At 36.6% G+C, this 22,337-nt stretch overlaps 2 protein-coding genes across 2 annotated transcripts in view; one reads left to right on the top strand and one right to left on the bottom strand.

Moving 5' to 3' along the window:
* Positions 1 to 1,466: 1,466 nt before the first annotated feature.
* Positions 1,467 to 22,337, top strand: part of LOC120637012 (laminin subunit alpha-1) — a 178,097-nt gene continuing 157,226 nt past the window's right edge. Inside the window, exons 1-3 of the mRNA XM_039908594.1 lie at positions 1,467 to 1,509; positions 4,341 to 4,515; positions 5,468 to 5,633. Coding sequence (XP_039764528.1) covers positions 1,467 to 1,509; positions 4,341 to 4,515; positions 5,468 to 5,633 — 384 coding nt within the window. The remainder of the gene's footprint in view (positions 1,510 to 4,340; positions 4,516 to 5,467; positions 5,634 to 22,337) is intronic.
* LOC120637036 lies at positions 18,736 to 21,708 on the bottom strand. Its single transcript, XM_039908625.1, has 2 exons — positions 21,497 to 21,708; positions 18,736 to 19,182 (listed from the first exon to the last, which is right to left on the bottom strand). Exons 1-2 carry the CDS (start codon positions 21,706 to 21,708, stop codon positions 19,008 to 19,010), a joined length of 387 nt encoding a protein of 128 aa, XP_039764559.1. The 3' UTR covers positions 18,736 to 19,007.

Here is a 22,337-nt window from a genome sequence, read left to right as displayed (position 1 = left end):
TTGGGGCTAAATAGCGATGTGTCTTATTGCAGTATATTTATTTATTAAGTGCGTGATTAAGGTGCGAGCGCAAGAAACATATAAAGTACTAGCTGTTGCCTGCTTTTTTTCCTCGCTTTTATTATGATTTTTCGAAATCCCGTGGGAACCGTTTTTTTCAAGAGATGAAAGTAGCCTATGTTACTCTCCGTCCTTTCAACTAACTATATGCTAAAATCAAGTTGGTTGGTTACTTGGTCAGGGCGTTAAGTAAAGACAAACAAACAAACAAACACACTTTCAGATTTTTAACATAGTAAGGATGGTTACAGAACTCCTGTGAATAGAGCGTAAACTCGCAGTCCCAAACAAGAAGAACTCGAAGGCTCCGTACCAGCAAAAATTGTGAAATGGTTATTCTGAACTGTACGATGGCTAGATTGTGGTCAAACTATAATTCCTTGCGGCACGAGTCGTAAAGTCCGCGATTTATTCCACATCGTGTCATAACTATTATGACTAGGTATACGGTCTGAGCTCGTCGTTACTGGGATCGTGCAGCTTTGATACTTGGTTAACTTAACGAGTGCACTTATCACAATCACTTCGTAATGAATGAATGAATAAATCAATACACTTTTATTGTACACCACATAAACATATAGAAAAATAACCACATAACATATAAATTTTTTTTAACAAAAAGTATACAATTAGGCGTAAAAAAAGTATGTATCCTTAATACGAACTTAATTTGAGCAATTAAAAATCATGTGATTTAAAACATAACCTGCAAACCAGAAAGCCCTCCATGATGTTCTCAAGGCCTACGAAGTCCATTAACCCGTGATTTGCCAGCGTGGTGGACTGCGGTCCACCCAGCCCTTCTCATTGTGAGAACCCGTGCCCTGTAGTGGGCTGGTAATGGGTTAACAACGATTAATAAGAACTTGTGATAGGCTGAGATTGATTATTTTAGATTAAGATTATTAATTTAATTAAGATGGAAAAAAATTGCCAGAGTGAATCTTGCAATTCAAGCAGCGTCTACGCCCACGCCCAGTATTGGGACATCATTGTCTATGGTCTCAAGCTTTGTGCCCCTATTTCTTATGGTGCAGTGGGGCACTTATTTTCAGCTATTGATGATTTGGCAGAGACATTGAAATTGGCTATATAAATCAGTTTTAAAAGTAATATTAAAATTTTCCGAACGGATGAACCGATTTGGACAAGTCTCGTGAAAGAGACGATAAACTTGATTACTAGGCTATTTATTTTTCAAGTCGGAAAAACCTGAATTCATTTCGAAGAAACTTTTTAAGTTAACAACATGAAAGAGACAATTTAAGTAGGTACTACTTTACTTAGGTATATCTGTGAATCAGAAATGTTACACGATCGAAGTCGCAGGCACCGCTATTAATGCTAAGTTATGAATGAAAGCTAAAGTTTATAGCTTTTAAATCACATAATACAGCCAGAGTATGGTGACTGCTAATGAAGTGCAAGCAAATAAAGATATCAAACGTGAGACGCGCATCCAAAGTGGGGCCAGATGATAAGCGTTCACAAACACAACTTACGTAATATAAGTGCACATATTGAGCCTGTATTATATCCATGTTAATTATCAAATAGCTATATATATATATATATATATACATAGATAAGGCCGCCTTTGCGCATATATTAATATTTACCTTTTATTTAGTTCAATTTTTTTTTCTGTAGGTGCAATAAAGACTTTCTATCTATCTATTTGGTTTTGTGGTTAGTATGTTTAACTACGGATCGTGAGTCCTCGATTCGAATCCCGGATCGGGCCAAAAAAATTTTAAGGTATAAGTCTATCTGTTAAGTATTCTCAGTATCACCTCGGAGTTAGGTCAACCCCATGCCTCGCATAGAACTGGGCTAAATGCGTCTCGGTTATTCCACCAACTTGTAATACTTAGTCGTTAAAGCTCACTAAGTGTTTTGTGTGGACGACTGGAATATGAGCAAAACTTGTTGATGAGCGTGATCGGAATAAAAGTGGAAGGGTTTCACTGATGAGCCGACACAACCTCAGTTATTACGACATAGGTATTACGCAAAGTGCCCTGAGTAGCCCAACATCTGCGATCGCGATGGACTTCTATGAATTAGTTGCTTCGGCTCATCATTGAATCATACAATAGTATTTAAGTATTCGTTGTAATATTTGGTTCTTATTTTGTTTAATCTTAAGGATCTCATTGTGTAGGTTACGATGGGGATGTCATGTCTTCGAAGATAAAAGTCTCCAAAAAATAAAGATTTAAAAAAAAAAGCTCAGTAAACATTAGAGTAACGTGGTGGGTCTATGCTTTAAAACCCTTTCTTCTACGATATACGCAGACCTGTACCCAGCAGTTGGACATAAATATCATGCCATATTTATTGACTCCCTTCTTCCTAAAACTTCTCTAAAGCGGTATTAATATTGCATATTCTTTGACCCATCAATTATATAATAAGTTATCTACGGACACTATGGACACCTCAAGTCAACACGTATCTACGCTGAGCAATTGAGTTAGCACCTCACGTGTTATAAATTAATGGATGCTAATTGGAAAGACTTTTCAGTTGGAATATGGTGCTGTATTTGCTCATTTACTCCTCCAATAATTGACCTTCAATGGAATATTTCTCAAGATGCTGTCCTATACTTTACGATGTAACTGTACGATAACATCTTTACTATAAACATTTGAAGCGTTCAAACATCTTTGCAATTTATTTACAGTAAAAGTGGTTATACTCTGGAATGGATTGCCGAGGGGCATTAGACAGTCTAATTTATTAAGCATTGTTGGAAGTCGTTTAAAAACATATTACTTATCTTCTGAGTATGAACTTATATAATATGTACTTTGTATATAATGGTATGTCATTATATGTATTGGTGGGAAATTTTGCCATTTTATGCCATGTGCCCGCTTTATGCATACCCTGGTCAGAAACCCTGTGCACGCCACTGGTAAATAAATTAAATATTTGTATGAGCTATTTATGGATTACTAGCTTCTGCCTGCGACTTGGTCAGCGTGGACTTCAGAACTGGTTCTACAGCCTCGCTTGTTAACAATTTTTAATCTCACCACGAGAACTATTCGAGAGCGGTATGGAAAGTACATGTCCTTTTCCGTAGCATACCAAATTTCGAAGCTGTTTGCCTGCGTCGTAGCTCGTAAACAATTTTCTATTTTTCCTCGGAAACTACTTAAGGAATCGGGATTAAAGATAGCCTATGTTCTTTTCCATGTCAAAGGCTACATGCACGCTAAATTTCATCTAAATCGGTTCAGCCGTTTTTGCGTGATTGAGCAACAAACACTTTCACATTTATAATATTAGTAGGATTAGTAGGATAGTTGGACTGTTATGTAGAGTTTATGTAGTTTGTGTTATGACATATTGCATTCCCCTCTTCCAAAATTATTTCCTTCTTTAATTAAGGGTTATCTGGAGTAGATAGCTTTGCGCATTAAACCACTGTTGCGCATTTTAAATTTAGTTTTTTTTTATCTCTTAATTGTTGTCTTTCTATCTATCTTTGTTTCGATATTGTAATGTGATAGCTACAATCAATTACGATATCCTTACTAATATTACAAATGAGAATCGTGTCTGTTTGTTGCCTCTATTTGGCTTAAATACTGCACCTTAAATAAAAGCTTAGCGTATAGATTGCATCCTAAAGATGGGCATACTTTTTACCTATACAAAAAAATAAAATAAACTACGGCTTATGTCCGAATTGCCTGGCTCATGGGCGTACCCAGGCGGGGGAAGTGGAGAGTGGAAGTGGACAGATATTAAAAAAAAAATTGGTTGTATGTAAAGTCGGCTTACTGACGATAGTTGAACGTGACAACGTCGTAAGAAAATACTGATGGAATGGTTGCATTTTTCAAAAGAAAATTTAAATTTTATTTGTTTGATAGATATTATCGTTGCTATAATCAATTGACACCACATTCACTTTTCACTGCACTTCATCCTTGCCGAAAACATGTAAATGTATTATTGTATAGAAGCTGTCCACGCGGACGCATCGCTCACTCAAGTAGGAGAGAGACAGATGTCGAACGCGGAGGCCGACTGTGCCTCTGTGTCGCTCATTCCGCGCGATCGCTTGCACTTCAAGCCTTGAATGGAACGCCTCAGAGCGAGGTAACGCCGCATACGTCATGTTTTTTCGTGCGTGCAGCCGGCTCCATCGAATTATAAGACGTTGTCACGTCAAAAACTATATATTTATTCTTCTAATCTGCCGTCACCACACGTAAGCAATTGGCATACCTAATGATAAAATCTGTAATGTTTGACAGGTCGTGCCGTCCTGGACCGGTTGAGCAGCACTACGCTGAGCGAGGTGGGGGTAGCAAGTGCTGCCAGCGGGCTGCTGCCTGCGCCGCTGGACGTAGCGCCCTTCTCCTCAGTGGCCGCCAACGCCACGTGTGGCCAGCGCGGCGCGGAGGAGTTTTGCAGGGACATGCCGGGGAAGTGAGTTTTAACACCTTGGCGTGGCGGTGATTAAAACCATCCTTACATAGGTTATCACTACGTAGAAGTCGCTGAAGTCTGTCCCTATGTATGCTTAGATCTACAAAACTAAGCAACTGTTTTTTTTAATAGATAGAGTGACTCAAGAGTAAGGTTAAGGGAGATTTATAAAAACATTTTTTTCCCTTACATTGCAAACGCTGGCTGAACTCTACGAGATGGATTAAAATAGTTCGCAATGGTATGTGTATATCTCGAAAGGGTATTCAGTAATGTAATCATTTTTATCTTTAACACTTTCCGAAGAAACATATGGGTGAAATACAAAACTATTCTAAGTAATACAATATTATTCTTTACCCAACTAAATACATTACACTCGTTGAGAATATCATGAGGATAAAAATTGTCCTTTACAGTATATCAAGGATACATATCCTGTAAGATATTCAGAGATTTAAAAAGCGGGGCAGCGAGGATGGCGTTTGCTACATTACACTACAATTTCAAACACCCGATAAATAAATTCAATTTGCTAGGAAATTATAAAACTAAATCTCGCGCCATATCAAAGATACTAAACTGTTTTCACTTCAGTAGTCAATTCGTGTTATGTTTTAGGATCATAGCCACATTGTGGATTTCTCTAAATTGATTTTATAAATTCAAAATGCAAGATTTGAACCTTTCTTTAAATTGGCTGAAATATGACAACGATGTGTGTTTGAAGTGATTTTTTCCAACCGAAAATTACACCGACTGCACGCCGCATGCCTGTAAAGTAACTTTACAGGCATGCGGCGTGCGGCATACTGGGAAATGCCTGATTATTCGTAAAAATTTATAAGTTATGAATATAAAACAATATAATATAAAAATTATATGTAATTTATTTTAATAGATTCGACCTTCCCAACCTTAATTCATATTTTCACCGTCAAATCTATTATAGACGCGGGGTGGTATGCGACGTGTGTGGAGGACCAGAAGGATCGTCTCCGCGGCAGCACCCTGCCTCCATGGCAGTGGACGGTGACCCCGACACCTGGTGGCAAAGTCCAGTCATCACTGAAAATGGCGAATACCAGCACGTGGGATTGGTGGCTACTCTACCTGGTGTAAGTTAACCTTTACATTTTTAATAAGAAATATTTAAAAATTAAAAACGAAAATAACTTTTATCGTACCTACTGCTTCATTTTTTTATTTCTTCATAAGGATGGTTTAAGGTGATGCTTTAGACTCAGTAGGAAGTTGTGCTAAAAAACTCATTTGTAAGTGGGGGTGGCAATGGCAGTGGTAATAGAAGTGGCTATGGCAGAGCCGGTGGGAGTGGAAGTTTTAGTGGGTATTGCCGCAGGAGTGGCCTTGGGAGTGGCAGTGGGTGTAGGGGTAGGAGAGGCTGTGGGAGTAGGATTAGGGGTAGGAGTGGGGATGGCTATGGGATTGCCGGTGTGAGTGGCAGCCTGTGAGAATGTAAGGGCTGTGGATGTGACTTTGGTAGTCGCTGTGGGTGTCGGGGCGGCAGTGCAAGTGGTTCTGCCCGTGGGTTTGAGAGGGAAAGTGGTCGTAGGTACAGCTGTGGGTGTGGTTGTGGGTGTGGTTGTGGGAGTGGAAATGAGATTGGTAGTGAGACTGGAAGTGACTGGAAGTAGAAGTAGCTGCGGGAGTGAGAGCGGGAGTGGCTGTGTGAGAAGTGAAGTGGGAATACTAAAAACTTGAATAATTTTTTTATGCCTGATCAATGCCCTAAATTTATGAATTAAGTGCTGTGATAACTGGCACCTAGGACCTAACAGATTATTTTTTATTTAACTTTTAGTAGAGGGTGTGTTTAAATATTTAATTTAATCTCAAAGCTTCGCTCATGTTCGCTTCGCTCATGCTGACTGTCTAAATGCATAACAGACACGCGAGTAATATTTTTAGCTGAAACTAAGCCGCCGAAGTCTTTACAGATTTATGAGGTGCGTACAAGGTTATTAGAGTTTTAATTAATCGTTAAATTACTTTATGGTGCATACAGAATGGGTAATGTGTTAAAAAAAGTTAAGTTTAACCGTGAAGCAGAACATATTTTAAAAGGCACCTAAATCGATATTATAGGGTCTTAAGGGAAAAGTTATTGTAGACTGTTTTTTAAAAAGCTACTGTATATTCTTTTGGGATGTTTCTTTTTTTTATACTCGATAGACTCGCTTGAAAACTATCATGCCTGATGTTAAGCAATGATGCGGTCTAAGTTGGGTATTCACTCTTGCCTTGAAAGCATTTAGGTTATATGAATCAGGGAACACCGAAGCTGGATGAGCGTTCCAAACTTTAGCAGTCTGAAAATGTTAAATAGCATGAAAATGTGGGCGTAGCAGACTAAATAAACCAAATTGATGGAGGTATCAGTTGCTTAGCTTTCAATTATAGGCCTTCAATAGCTTCTCCATCTACTATCTTGTATAACAGCCGTTTTTAAATAAAGAGGTATAGTCAATAGTCGTGGTATTTAAGTTCAGGTTTATATTTGTGCGCTGCGCTCGCGCTGTGGATCCCACTTTCTGCACTCCTCGAGGGTGAGCTGAGCCGTGTCTACTTTATATTTTTAGGCCTGTCATTTAAGTTTAGGCTCCATTGAAGGGAAATGAAAAGCCTTTATAATATGAGTTCGTATCATATCGGTTCAATATAGGAGGAAAACTGAGTGTTTTGATTTTACAGATCCAACCTCTGAGCCGGTGTTAAAAAATGATTTAAGGCCAATAGGTCTACAGGGCGCAGCGGGAGTTTGTTTTTGTTATAGATTTAAAAAATATTTAATTTCAATACAGTAAAACAAGTAAACAGTTTCCGTGGGTTAGATCTGATTTGGTTTTTGACAAAACAACCGACCGACGTATTTTTTAGATAGTGGTAGTTCAGAAACAGAGAATACATAAAAATAACAACGCGAACGAAGTCGTAGTCAACCAGCCAAGTATTTAATAAAAATCTCGCATTCACGATTGCCATCGTAATTCGTAAGAAATAAGAATCAGAGGTTTAATGAGACAATGATTTTGATTTACTTACGTGCATTTACGGTACTGCAGGCGACATTTTATTATTGGGACCACTGATTTGAAGTTCACCGTTTTACATATCATGCGAATTAAGGCCCCAACTTTCGCAAGTCGTTTTAAATATTTTAATTAAATTACATGTACGATTCTTTCACTCTTTAATTAGTGCCAAAATATTCAGTGGCCCTCTGTACTGGCCGCCGCCGAATGAGTAATGGGGTGAGATATGGGCTCGAAAGAAATTAATTGCATTTTAAGGGCCGTTGCCATTGATATACGTACTTAACAAAAAAATGTATTATTTTATCGATATCGGAATGCCACTGATCTTTTAAAGATGGCAACATTGATAAAATTACAAATTCATTTATTTCAAGTAGGCCTAATAATATAAGCACTTTTCAAACGTCAAGTATGTCCGTTTGTAGTGACTCTGCCACCGTTTCGGAAGGCAGACTCTACCGAGAAGAAGCCGGCATGCAAGAAACTCAGCAGTTGCTCTTTTTTTTCTACATCATCTGTTTACATTGTATATTTTAACATTCATTTTTCTATCTTGTGAGAGATGAAATTGGAGCCGGATGCTTCCAAGCAACTTTGTCATTAAGAAATTCATCAATTGTAACCTCGCTGTAATAAATTTGTTATAAACATATTCTTTAACTTATGTATAACTTATGCAATGGCAAGTCCAAAATTACCTATACATAAAAATTACCGATAAAGCAAGAGACATACATCATTATTATGCGCTTATCCCACTTCTGAAAACAGTCCCCTTCTCATAGAAGACAGGGGTTATATCATAGACCCACTAACTTACAGAAAACCTTTTATTTAAGGGCGTGGTTACCGCTTTAAATACAGACGCACGCGACTTAACTCGGAGGTCTCAAGTTCATGGACACAGTGCGGTACAGGTATTGAAAGACGTGTTCCTTAGATGTTTGGCGAAGTGTTACTCTGTTTTTAGGCTATGGTTTTCCACTGAGGTACACCATCGGATGGGCCAATGCTATAAAAAACAATCCTTAAATTATTAGTATGAATTGTGAGACTAAAATGGCGTTACCGATACTTATTCCCGAAGTCGTTAGCGCATAGTTATGTCTATGAAAGTGTATATCTTTGTTTTTTATAGCCGACCTATACCGATTCGTAAATTACACCGATTACGCCTGCAATGGTGTAACACTAATTTAGTTAATCGGCGTAACTTATATCGATTAATGGTTGAGTAATCTTATCAAAACGGTCAGGTACGTTGGTGAGCTAGTAATTAAACTGGTTTTAAAAAGAGGCTATCATTCAAAACACCGCGTTGGTCTTGTGTTTAGCCTGTTCAAGTACAGGTCACGAGGTCTTGGGTTCGATACCAGTGGGGTCCAGTCCAGTGGGGTGAATACAGGGTATGCACTAGGTATGCACTAAGCGGGCAGAGAATATAAAATAAAAAAAAATCTCCAGTACGAGTTTTAAAAAACTTAAGGATAGGCTTTGTAAGATTTATATAAAGCTTTTATAGCGCGTACTGGAGTTTTTCTTCGTTTATACCATACCATATAAAATGAAGAAAATCTCCAGTACGAGTTATAAAAAACTTAAGGATAGGCATTGTAAGAGTTAAAGAAATCTCCAGTACGAGTTATAAATACTTAGGGATAACCTAAGTATTTATAACTCGTACTGGAGATTTTCTTAATTTTATATAATCTGCATACCCTGTGCATACCCTCCATGCACGCCACTGCCTTTATGACGAGTCACGGAAATAATCTTGCCTAATATTTCGGTATTTGATTATTGGCTTTGGCCGTGGCTAGTTAGATTTAGCGTTCCAGTACGATTTCAATATGGGTTTAATATATCTGCCATGGTTACCCCTAGCAGGTTAGCCTCTCGCATGTGCATAATCATCTAAAAATCGTGACCGATTTATCTCGATGCACGCGCAACCCCATTTTGATAAAGTAGCTAAACCACTTAAATGTATCGATAACTAGATAGGGATGGCTAATAAATAAGCTTAGTCTGACCACCCGTCTGGAGAAGAATGGGGTGAGGCACCCCATTAAATACTTTTGCCTTAACAAAAAATAAATAACAAACCTTTTGAACTATGTTATGTACGTACCTCTGCGTGCTAAGGTTTTTTGAAGTAAAACTTCTTTAGACGCGACTAGGGAGTAAAACAGGATTTTTGTTTGACGGAAGTAACGCTTAAGTCAGAAGCTTGTGTAGTTCCCGCTATTTAAAAATAATTATTAGGGTTGCTCGTAAGTATATGTCATATACTCCACGCTTCTTCACTTATACGCCAGCTAGTGGCAAATATCATAATCAATTAGGATTATTTATTTCAATTATTTTAAAATGGATCAATTGTGAATAACAAAGTGAATAAAAATTCAACAGTTTTAAAAAAAACTATTTTAAATTGCAAAGTTTTTTATAAAGCTCTAAATAAATTATTAATAATGTTTCTGATAACTGCGACATTTTATAATTATCAATAACAAGGTAATATTGACATGTGCTGATCTAAACGTTTTTTCCTTAAATTTTCTACTCTCAATTGAAATATTAAAAAATGTGAAAGTTATATTAATAAATTTTAAATATAATATAAAATGAAATAGTGAATATTAAATGTAATAGCGGAATCCCTGAGTGAGGGAGTGACATTTTACTCTTTCATCAATAACTAATACTTAATAAAAGTTTTACTTCAATAGCGCGTAAAGGTTTACACGCACACACTTTTTTTTATTTATTTTAATTCCACTATGAGGTAGCCCTTGACTTCAATCTCACCTGCTGCTAAATGATTATGCAGTATTTCCTGGTAACGGGCTGACCTATCAGGGGTATGGCAGTTATAGTAAGCCCATACTCCTAAATGGTGTAACCCCATACCGTTTGATCGCTTAGCGGCACGTCTTTGTCGGTAGGGTGGTAACTAGCCAGGTCCGAATCCGCCCACCAGACTTTAAAATTTAAGAAATTATAAATTTCCGAAGAGCCCCAGCCGGGGATTGAACCTTAACACGGGGATGAAACCTTCCACTTTAATCTTTAGCGCTCTGCGCCCGAGAGGTCGCCATAGGTCGCATAATTTCGTTTATCTATTTAAAAGTTACTCGAAAGGTTTTCTGGAAAGATAACTTTAGCGATAAGATCTCATTTTCGCGCTTTAATACCTTTATTAAGTTTGTATTGTGATTGTATCTAATATAACCTAATAGTATCTAATTTCTTCGTATTTAATATTATGTGTGTGCAATTAAGTATAAAACATACAATTTAAGTAATAATTATAATGAAAATTAAAATCTTTATTGATCAAAAAGTAAATACACAGTAAAATATACCAAGTTATTCATTCCAAGTTTCCAACGTTGCGTTTTGTAATTCAAGAAGGCAGTTTCATTTTTGAGATTATGTGTCTTAGCTTGATAAGGACATACAATTTCATCTCCATTATCAGTGCATGCCGTTGTTGTTAAGAATAAAAAGATATGACTAAAGTTAAACAAACGCGGTCATTTGATGTGGCGCGGTAGTTTGATGCAAAGGATACTAAAAATGCATCACATTTGTCAAATGAATTTAATCGTTTAAAAGGCACTATACAATCGTGGATAACAAAAAATAATCTATAGGGTACATAGTTGGATCACCGGCGCTGCAGAGCCATTCCTACAATGATTTAGGGGGCGCCCCACGAGGTCCGACGTAGCGTAACATGACGTAGGTAATGGCGATCGTATCGCCCACTATCCGATACTCCTATTTGCCTCCATTGTGCGGCCGACAGCCGGGCTATTGTTCCCACAAGAATTCACTTATCTTTACAAAAATACATCTTTAATACATACTTAGTGAACAGTATCTACTAAACGATCCCTTCTGGTGCAATCGTTAATGCTTTAGCTTAAAACTCACGCTTGTATGTTTCAGGTTCGATTCTACACCGAGGATATTTGCTATGGCATACCTAGCTATTAAACTTATACAACCTATAAAACCTAAATATAAGCTTATATAACCTATTAAACTTATAAAAAAATATCTCTTTATATTTTAATAACTGGGATTATTAATTTCAATAAGGATTATTATTATTATTAAACGGTTAAGATTGATTCTCTTACGAACTATCCGTACAATTAAAATTAAGCGTGCGAATTTGAACGGTGTTCACTTATTTTTCCTTCTCTGTAAACAGATGGCGGAATATAAGTACCCATGTTAATTTATGATAGTACTCGTGTATAATACAGTATAGTGAAAAATCGTGTCCCGACTTTCCTTTATGGACGAACGGTAGTGATAAGTAGCCAAACGGTGTAATTTATAATTAGGTACTTCAATCTTTATACTCCACACCAAACAGATCTTCGACAGTGTACTCTCTTAAGATTTTGAGAGTTAACAATTAGGCTTGTTTTTAAATTAAATTTGTTGAGCTAAATTTTCATTGTACCTATAAAGACGATATGCGCAGTGGGCAGCGACACTGCTTTCTGAGTCGAAGGCCGTGGGTTCGATTCCCACAACTGGAAAATCTTTGTGCGATGTTCTTGAATGTTTTTCAGTGTCTGGGTGTTTATCTATATATTATAAGTACTTATGCGATGTATGTATTGTCGTAGTTGGTATATTTATTTATTTATTTATAACATGGAATTCCGCAAAGTAATGCCTTTTCCTATACAATGTTCGAACTCTGTATGTTTTCGACCCATGCCTATGAAAAACAATGCTGGAGAACATGCAGAACCCAAAAATAAATTTGTCTTCAGCATCTTTTGGTGTGAAGGCCGTAGAGGCTGCAGATATCTCGCGAGATCAGAGATAACCTGATTGATGGCGCTTATCAGTTTTGGCTCTAACGTTCACTTTAATTAAACTATTTCTTTTTAAACTATTTTATCTACCATCCTAATTGGCCTTTGTTCTCTTATCGGCTATATAGATAGTCCAGCAGTTATTAGATAAGTATAATGAAAATGCAATTCTTTTTCATATTGCTTCAGGCTGATAAAATAAATTTTACAATATCTATTTATAAAAAAGTACATATGTCAATATTTTTTCTAAATTTTTTTCATTTTATGACAAGATTAAGTGCAATTTAGTTCCTAAGGGTATCTATTTGCAGCACTATATTAGGTCTTAATAGACTGTATATTTGTTGTTATATTTTTTTTTTATATTATATATAAATATATAAAATATAAATTTTATACGACAATACACACATCGCTATCTAGCCCCAAAGTAAGCGTGGCTTGTGTTATGAGTAATATAGCTGATAAATATTACGCATAAATACTTATAAACTATTGTAAAATTTGATTGAATTGTTGTACTTAATTATGTTTTTATTTTTGTATTTTTTTTTGTTCTCGTTGTATTTAATTAGTGTAATTGGTGTTAATAGTACTAATTGAATTAGAAATAAATAAATAAAAATAAAATAAATACCCATACCCACGGCTTTGGACGCAGAAAGCAGGGTCGCTGCCCACCGCAACTACCTGTCACTAAATAAGTCTCCCTATACTGTCCTAGGGGGTGAAGCTGTCCTGATCCTCTCTTCCTTAGCGTGATAGCCCTGCCAATCGGTTGGTAGACGTCTGGGAAGTATACAACGGGTTCCCCGCACGTCTACTAAAGCCAACGAGAGGGACTTGCTGTGGTGGTTTTTAGTTTGTGTAAACGAGTCCCACATAACCTCGGTCCTGCCCAAAAGTGCATTTCCACCACGACAAAAAAAAACGGTCGCTGCCCACTGCGCCATTCGGCCGTCTATAAATAGGTTTAATAGACTCGTGGTTAATACACAGTAGATGATTGAAATAGATTACTTAAAAACTCTTCTTCAACGAATGCCGTATGTAAAATACAGATTAATATTCAATGGGATAGCGGATAGCCTGCTTAATTACCCAGCGGTCACTACTCTTATAATTTTCGGTAGTGCAGTATATAATAGTACCTATATCTTTTATATTTTAGGTCACAGACTTCTCAATATTGTTAGAGTGATAAAACATATTAGGTTTATCTAAATAGTTCTCCTGAATTCGGGAGATACGAAAATATCTCGGAATTACCAATCCTTGTTGTTTATGCACGATAAAAAAAAAGATAAATGTATTGCAAAATTGCGTCTATTTATTTCGTGACACGCAATAAACTCCAATTCAGTTACCGGATTAGCATTATCGATGTTCAGACACCACTATCTAATCGACGTCGAAAGTCGTATCAGTAGAATCAACAATTTTCACTTTACTGAGATAATGTTTGCAAATCTTCAATAAACAGGTTGGTAGGTATTGGTTTTTTAATATGCTATAATTTTATTTGTTTTTTAACCTAAAAACGTCTCTCCTCCCACAATGGGAGGAGATTAAAGTTAGTCCAACACGCTGGCCCAGTGCGGATTGGTGGACTCCACACACCTTTTAGAATATTATGGCGAACTCTTAGGCATGCAGGTTTCCTCACTATGTTTTCCTTCACCGTTGAGAGAAGTGATATTTTAATTACTTAAGTTTCTCAAGTTAGAGGTGCGTGCTGGGATTCGAACTCGGCCCCCCGAAAGTGAAGTCGAGCTCCTACCAACAGGGTTATCACCGCTTCTTTAATATAATATAATTTTTATTGGCTTTGTTAAACTAAAAACCTTTATTAAATTGTGTTATTTGCTTTGTTATGCTAAAAACTTTTATTAAAGGTTTATTGTTATCTAACAGGAAAGGATAGCAGTTCTTAATCCAATCTGCCAGACAGTTTAAACGGGTAGAACGCAGTTTTAAACTTTTAATGAGGTCATCGCCTCTCTGGTTTAAATAAAAATAAAAATGTATTTTCAATTAAATTGATTGAATATTTATTTCATGCGGTATAATAAATACAATAAACTACATCAATAAAACTGAAGACATTAACTAAGATATAATACTATTATTATAATTTATAAACATAATAACCTAGTAGTGAGTTTTAGAACCAGTAAAAAAAGCTTTTTAGCTTACTTGTCGACTTTGACATCAGATAACATTTGAAATAGATATTCTTTTATCATCAATTAAAATTGAGTAAAAAACAAATGGATGCATGTTTTATCAGATTCCATTATAATATACCTAATATTAAAATGTTATCTGATAAAGCATGCATACATTTCTTTTTTTTAATTAAATAATACCTGTTACGTTCGTCGGAATACGTAAAAATAGATTAAAATAAAATACATTAATGATTAAAACATGGTATAACCATATCATTTGATAAGACGGCTATCGTGAACGATAATGGAGGTATCGTGACGTGAATTGAAGTAAATGACGTGGAAAACCAAAAATTGGATTTGACTCTGCCACGTTAATCACTAGGACTAGAAGATTATTTTTTTTTATTCCACTACAAGTTAGCCCTTGATTGCCCTAAGATGTTAGCGGGCTAACCTGTTAGTGAGTATGGTAGTCATACCCCTAATTAGTTTCTACGCGACATCGCACCGGAACACTAAATCGCTTAGCAAGCCACGTCCAACGCCTCCCACCAGACCAGACCAGAGAAAATTCAGAAATTATGAATTCCCAAATTGCCCCTGTGAAATCAAACCCGGGACCTCCTACTTAAATTTACAACGCTCACCGTTGCGCCAGGGAGGTCGTCAAAAAAAATGCTTATAGATGAAGCTAGTAACGTAGAGGATAGCAATTGAGTACTTTTAATGGCATACAAGGCAGTACTAGATCCCCAGCCACAGTAGCATGCGAAAGGCCACAGTAGCATGCGAAAGGCCACAGTAGCATGCGAAAGGCCACAGTAGCATGCGAAAGGCCACAGTAGCATGCGAAAGCGATCCTGTGGTGTCTCGGTATGGCGTACACGATTCCGCTGGGTTTAAGTGGGTATTCTGGACTTGTGTCAGCGAGTCCCACATACCCTTCCCGAAACAGGTTAGATTATTCTACCTGTCTCCAGGAGGGATGCGTCAATGAATTTCCCAGCGCAAAAAAAAAAAAAGTACTAGATCCCCAACTGGCTGGGCAAGCGACTCAAGCAGTAAATTTATAGCTTATAACAGGACTAAAGGCCTCCCTGTAAGAGTCGGTGAGTAAATAATGTATGAGGTACATAGTTATAAAAATAAAGTCAGTACATGACTAACGCTGGTGTATCTTTAACACGTCCTTAGATGGCGCAGTCAGTAGCATATTGAAGTTTGCTCATTGTAATCACGCTGGGCAAACAGGTTGGAAATCGAACTATATGGTAGTAGTACCACAGAGGAGGCTGCTGCCTGTTCAGTTAAATTCCCTTAGTCACCTCGTACGACACCTGCGGGAAGAGGCGGGTTGGTGACAACGAATTCGTCTCTGCCGTGACCTCACTTTACAAGCGGCACAAAACCGTGGAATTTGGAATTAAATGTCCAGCAGTGGACGTCCATGGAGTGTCATGCATATGATGATGATGAGACAGCATAGTATATCACTAAGCCGGTGGTACGTACACTGGCGTACAACGAAATCTGTGCGGATGCAAACTATGCTCACATGAGCTACGAAAACAATTGATCCAGAATGTGGGGATGGAATTATATTATACTCATTTTCACTTGTGAAATTTGTTCTATATATTCGGGCAGATTGTTTTTATAAATACTTTTTATATTATTAATATCTGGTTGCTTGTTCTTTCACAATTTAGGCAAAAAACAGACCAATACATTTGTTTCTGAAAAGCACTAAGTAATTATTAAATTAATTAATTATTTATTTTATTAGTATCTATTTGGAAAAATATTTAAATTTTTATTTACGTCAGACTTATAACATATTATATAAAGCAAATCATTACTGTTGATGTAATTCAATAGCAACATTAGCATCAACTATTGTACTATCTTACTATGTTGTACCAGTTTTTTTTAAATATTTTACAAACGTTTCGCATTGCTTATTATCGCTATTATTATTATTTTCAATTTTTTTTAATCTATAGTTCTTTTAACCGATTGTGAAGTGACATAATATGGCGTAGCTTTCGCTTATCAATTGCTAACACAGTATTGAAAAGTTCGTTTTTCTGATTTCTGGGACAGATTGGCATCAGACTTTGGAACACAGGAGGGTACTTTGAAACTTATTTCAGGAGCGCCAGAATCTCACTATTAAAACGTGTAACCCAATAATAATGTAACCGAAATAATGTTGGAGGATACATAAGTATACTTCATGAGGAATCACCCTGTAAAAACATTATATCAATAGAATCATATTATATGAGCATATTTATTTTTTAATACAAATGTTTACTTATGACAACCTTATGTTAAAAGACCGACACGCGCATAGTCCCTAGGCTATGAGACCCGTCCTTAATAAAGTTAAGTGTAAAATTAAAATAATGGGACTCCTACATGATTTTAATTTTGCATGTGATTTAAGGGCTGTACTTGATTTGTTACATTAAAAACTACGCTTTTTGTAGCCATAAGGAGTTTTGGGGTCACGTCTCTTATATAACTTAGTATAATCTGTTCTTCTAAAAGATCATTAACCTTTCTTCATCACAGTTTTGGGCCTTCAAAATGTCTAAACTTCGAAAGATTAACAGATCAGCACCAATAGTTTAGCCCGATGTTAGAATAAGCTCCAGCCGTTGAAAGAGCGCAATATTTGGTAATACTTCGATGCAGTCTCTAGTAAGGTTAGAGTGAATTAGTTTAAACCTCGTATTCTTTACGCCAGAAATTAATAATCAATCTAATCTAAAATCCAAAATATTCAGATTGAATTCAGTCCCAATCTATCCTAATCTAAATGGAAGAGTAGAAAAAGGATATCACTACAGAGTTCAGTTTGCCATCTAAAGATCATCTTGTCAAATTTTACTTGTTGATCAAAATGTTACTAACGCTTAAACAACGTAGTCTTGAGACGCTCTTGTCACAAACCAAGAATGAAACCTGATACAATTAATAATTATGAAAGAACTTATACCTATTACTCAAAGCGTACAAACATTCGAATTAGCTACATTGAGCTTGGACGTATTTTTACTTTTGATTAGCCTAAAACCACGTTGATACATGCGTGACACGAAAATTGCTCATTCACACAAACGAATTTATACAACTAACATTAAATTTAATTTGCTTTAATTCAGACACACAGACCAATTTTTGTGCAAGCTATAAAAATATTTCATTTTCTCAATCTGATACCGGAACATCACCAAAATGCTGATTTTCTTTATCAAATTCAAATTCAAATTCAAATTCATTTATTTCAAGTAGGCCTACTTTATAAGCACTTTTGAAACGTCAAGTATGCATATTTGTGTGACTCTACCACCGGTTCGGAAAGCAGATTCTACCGAGAAGAGCCGGCCAGAAACTCAGTAGTTGCTCTTTTCCAACATCAACATTTACAATCATTTTGCTATCTTGCGGGAGATGAGAGCGAGGCTGGCTGCTTCCATTCTACCTTGTCATTGAGGAATTCATCAAATGTATAGTAACCTCGCTGTACTAGATGCGTTTTTACACATTTTTTAAATGTATGCATTGGTAGGTCAAGAATTTCCTTAGGAATCATGTTGTAAAAGCGTATACTCAACCCCACAAAGGAGTTCTGCACCTTTCGCAGACGATATGCAGATATTACTAATTTATGACCGTTTCTTCTTATCAAAATTGTAGTCTAACGCTTGAGTATAATCACACAAGGGGACGTACTGCCAATGCTTAAAGTAGTATTGTCTTTAAAATAAGGATGTTAGTTAATTCTGAATCAAGAGCGCATACATATTAAAATAATACTTCTTGAATCACTGATAGAAGGCCTTATTAAAGCTTACTATCACTAGGACTAAGATGGAGCTCGCTTGCGTTTGCAGGAAGTTTATTCACTTTTAATTTGAAGGTTTTTACATTATACTCGGTGGGGACAACGGAAGCTCTTCTGGCATTCCAAATATTTGCAAATACAAGGGTTAAAATTCGAATACACTTATCACGCACGTAACCCAAATACAATGAATTAGTACTTTTAAAAAACTAGCACTGTTTATCGAACTATATTATGTTTATCCTTTCTAATATATTCCTAATTATATTTTATCTTTGGGCCAACATTTTTTGTTTTTTTTTCATCTTCCAAACTTTAAATGTCAAAACTGTATTACCACGCACACGCATTACATGTTCCACAAATACCAGGTAAGCTGCAAAACAATGCCACATGGCATTAAGTACGAATTTGTACCTTATTCAATAGTGTGCAATAAAGAATTAAAAAAAAAACAAGCAAACCGTTAACAGTGTTTACACAGTGTGCAGTCCATAGGAATGGAAACTGCAAAAATGTCTTCAATGAACTAGTAAAGTCTCTACAAAAGCAGTGTCCATTAATCAGGCGCGGGATGTGTTCTGAACAAGTCAGTGACATCTTTGTTGTCCCCCCTCAGCACCACAAGGACGGAGAGCCCGATGACGGCTCCGATCAGCACGCTCACTGTTATGACCAGGAACCTCGTCGCGAAAGGCCACTTCGAACACGCCCAGTACTGCTCTCGCATTACACTGAAAATAAATAAAATAGCTTAAATAGTTTCATGACCACGCATTCGGAGTACAGCGCAGAGCTTTACGTGGAGAACCCTAACTTTATGTGGATGGTGAGATATAAAATCGAAAAAACTTCCAGTACGAGTAATTAGAAAACATGAGGGTTGGCAACGACAATACAAAATAATAAAAATAATTCAGGCCAAATACCCATATGACAAAAATGACAAAAATTTAAACAAAAACACTATGAAGATAAGCAAATATGTACAGACTATCTTAAATCAATAAATCAAATTAAAATTGCAAATAAACAAAAAAATTAAAAACAATATTAAAATTAAATAATTCTAATAAAGTATACACGCCACTGCTACCACCCTACCGACATAGATGTCTAGCGATAAGCGATATCTGTCATACCTATAACCTAAAAACCCGCTACCATTTTAGACCGCATCATCAATGACCATCACGTGAGATAGCAGCCAAGGGCTAAATTGTAGAGTAAAAAAATGAATGCGAAACAAAATAAGTGATAATATGATGTTTAGATAATCGCTAATGCATCAAACGGGATTTCCCGGATTAATCTCTCAATAGTGAAATCTATCTTGTTATCACTACTCAAAGTGATATAGATTGGCTAATTTTGAATAAAATTAAAAATAAAACAATTTTTGGGTCTTTTCAGACTAAATCTGAAAAGCACCAGACTTTAGTTACCTACATTGTAAAACACTGCGTTATCTGTGACGTAAGTACTCATAAAATCTTTGTTTGATTTATATTGATCGAGTGCGTTACAAGAATTTAGATTTTAAACAAAATCGAGATTATATTTCAACATCATGGAATAGTCGATTATGAATCTAGTTTTGTTACATTGCATCTTACAATCGAGGCGGTTTTACGCTAAGTAAGCCAAGAGTGTGACCAGTAATGAAACTCTTTCATCCCAAATGAACGGCGCTGAATTTCGGAATAAAAAGTATTTTATGTCCTACCTCGTAGTATGAACTCAAATCGTATAAAGTTTCATTTGAATTCAATTAGTAATTTCAGCGTGATGCGCGGCCGTTATATAGACAGACAGACAAAAATGAAAAAACTTTCGTTTTGGCATCAACAGAGAGTGCCCAGTCCCCAAAAGTTTTTTTAAATTTAAAAAAAAACTTTAATGCACAGAATTCGAACCGCGATGAGGCAAAAAATAATTAGTGTCCCACTATTGACACTATTAGTTTAGACCTGTTCCTATGCGATTTAAAGTTGTGCGCACTGAGGGGTTTATTTTTTTTGCGAGACACGGGCTCCAAAATCCAAAATTTGCTACTAAGTGCGTCGATTAAATTTACAAATGGTGCCTGAAGAATTTAAGGCCCAGGCAAAATTGCTAAGCAGCACCGACCTAATGCTCTGCCAGTTTATTGCAGAAATACTTTTGTGACTTCTGCAACGAATTTCATGATGTTTTCCTCTGTTACCTTTATACCACTATTTCTGCCTGGTGGGAGGCCGAAGCCATGCCTAGGTGGCTAGTTACCATCCTACCTAAAAAGATGTGCCGCTAAGCGATCTAGCATTCCGGTATGATGTCGCGTAGAAACCGATTAGGGGTATAATTGTAATATAACTGCTTTACCCCTTATAGGTTAGCCTGCTACCATCCCAGACCGCATCATCGTTTACTATCCGGAGTGATTGCCGAATTAAAAAAAAGCAAGCTGCCGTGAGCAGTGGCATCCATATATCGTTCAACACGCACATAACTTTTTTATCTAAGTTTCTGATATGTACCGCTAAGCCTTAAGGTGTGGTACATCCTCCTAGCAACTATATTTCCCGCCCGTACCTTCAAGGCAAGAGTGACTAGGCGCTTTCTACGCAAGCGCGCTCAAACCCCCACCTCATCATTGCTCTTCACCAGGCGTTATTGTTGAGAAGCGATAGCCTATCAGTTATAGGTGCGATCTGGGATTAAAACCCGGCCACCCGAAAGTTCAAGTCGAAATCCTACCTACAAGGTATAACCGCTTTGTAGAGTTTTGTTCGTAGCTTCATAAGTGCTACAAATTCCGAACGCTGGACTATGAATGCAGGTGTAAGGATAACCCCGTTCGGGTTTATGTTACAACATACCACGTAATATACAAAAAGGTATATTTTTTTTAAATATGACAACTATTTAAAAATGATATAGATTGACGTAATCATATCTGAATCGGTATCATTGATTAAAGATGTAAAACACATGATATGAACACTATCCATCTTTGCCATTGGAAACACAAACAACAACTTATCACACACAAAAATTTACACACACCTTACGGGAGGTTGCGGAAGCCTAGTGTCATTTACACTGTTCGTACTGCCCACATACGCCGTGTTAATGTACGCAAAGTCACTTTTTGATGTTTTCGGAACACGACAATTTTGATGTTGTGTATTGCTTCGATACTCGATCGCTCGGTTGGGTGCATGGACCATGTCAATTCTGACAACTTGTCCACTAGTCCCAGCACTTTGCTTCGACATGTTTAAGAGTATGAACAAACTCACAAAACACAAATATACTCTTTCATGACCGTGCTGGACCGTTTTCAGCGTAAAACTGAGTCAAGATATTAGATATGATAGTATTTATCGCATAGATAACACAGGTGTTTTGATAAGGTGGATCAATTAATTTTTTTATAGTAATGCATTGTAAATTACACTGGTTCAGCTTAGACCAGGTCACGTTTAGTTGTTTTTGGTAGTTGAATAGAATTAACACGTCACTTTAAAACATTGAGAAGAATAAAAAACACATATAATAAGCAAGGTTACTATACATTTGATGAATTTTTTAATGACAAGGTAGATTGGAATCAGCCAGCTTCACTTTTATCTCCCACAAAATAGAAAAATGATTGTAAATGTTGATGTTGGAAAAGAGCAACAACTGAGTTCCTTGCCAGCTCTTCTCCGTAGAATTGGCTTTACGAACCGGTGGCAGAGTCCCTACATACTTTTTGTTTCAAAAGGGCTTATTTGGTAGGCCTACTTGAAATAAATGAATGTTTAATTTGAATTTAAAAAATATATAATCTATGAATGAATTCATACTGAAAGTTTTTCTATAAAACACCTGATACTGATGCGGTTACGATCTGTCATAAACA

This window comes from Pararge aegeria, chromosome 3, assembly GCF_905163445.1.
Source record: "Pararge aegeria chromosome 3, ilParAegt1.1, whole genome shotgun sequence".
Taxonomy (NCBI): domain Eukaryota; kingdom Metazoa; phylum Arthropoda; class Insecta; order Lepidoptera; family Nymphalidae; genus Pararge; species Pararge aegeria.
Note: the sequence above shows the minus strand (reverse complement) of the source record. Positions and strands in the feature narration are given on the sequence as shown.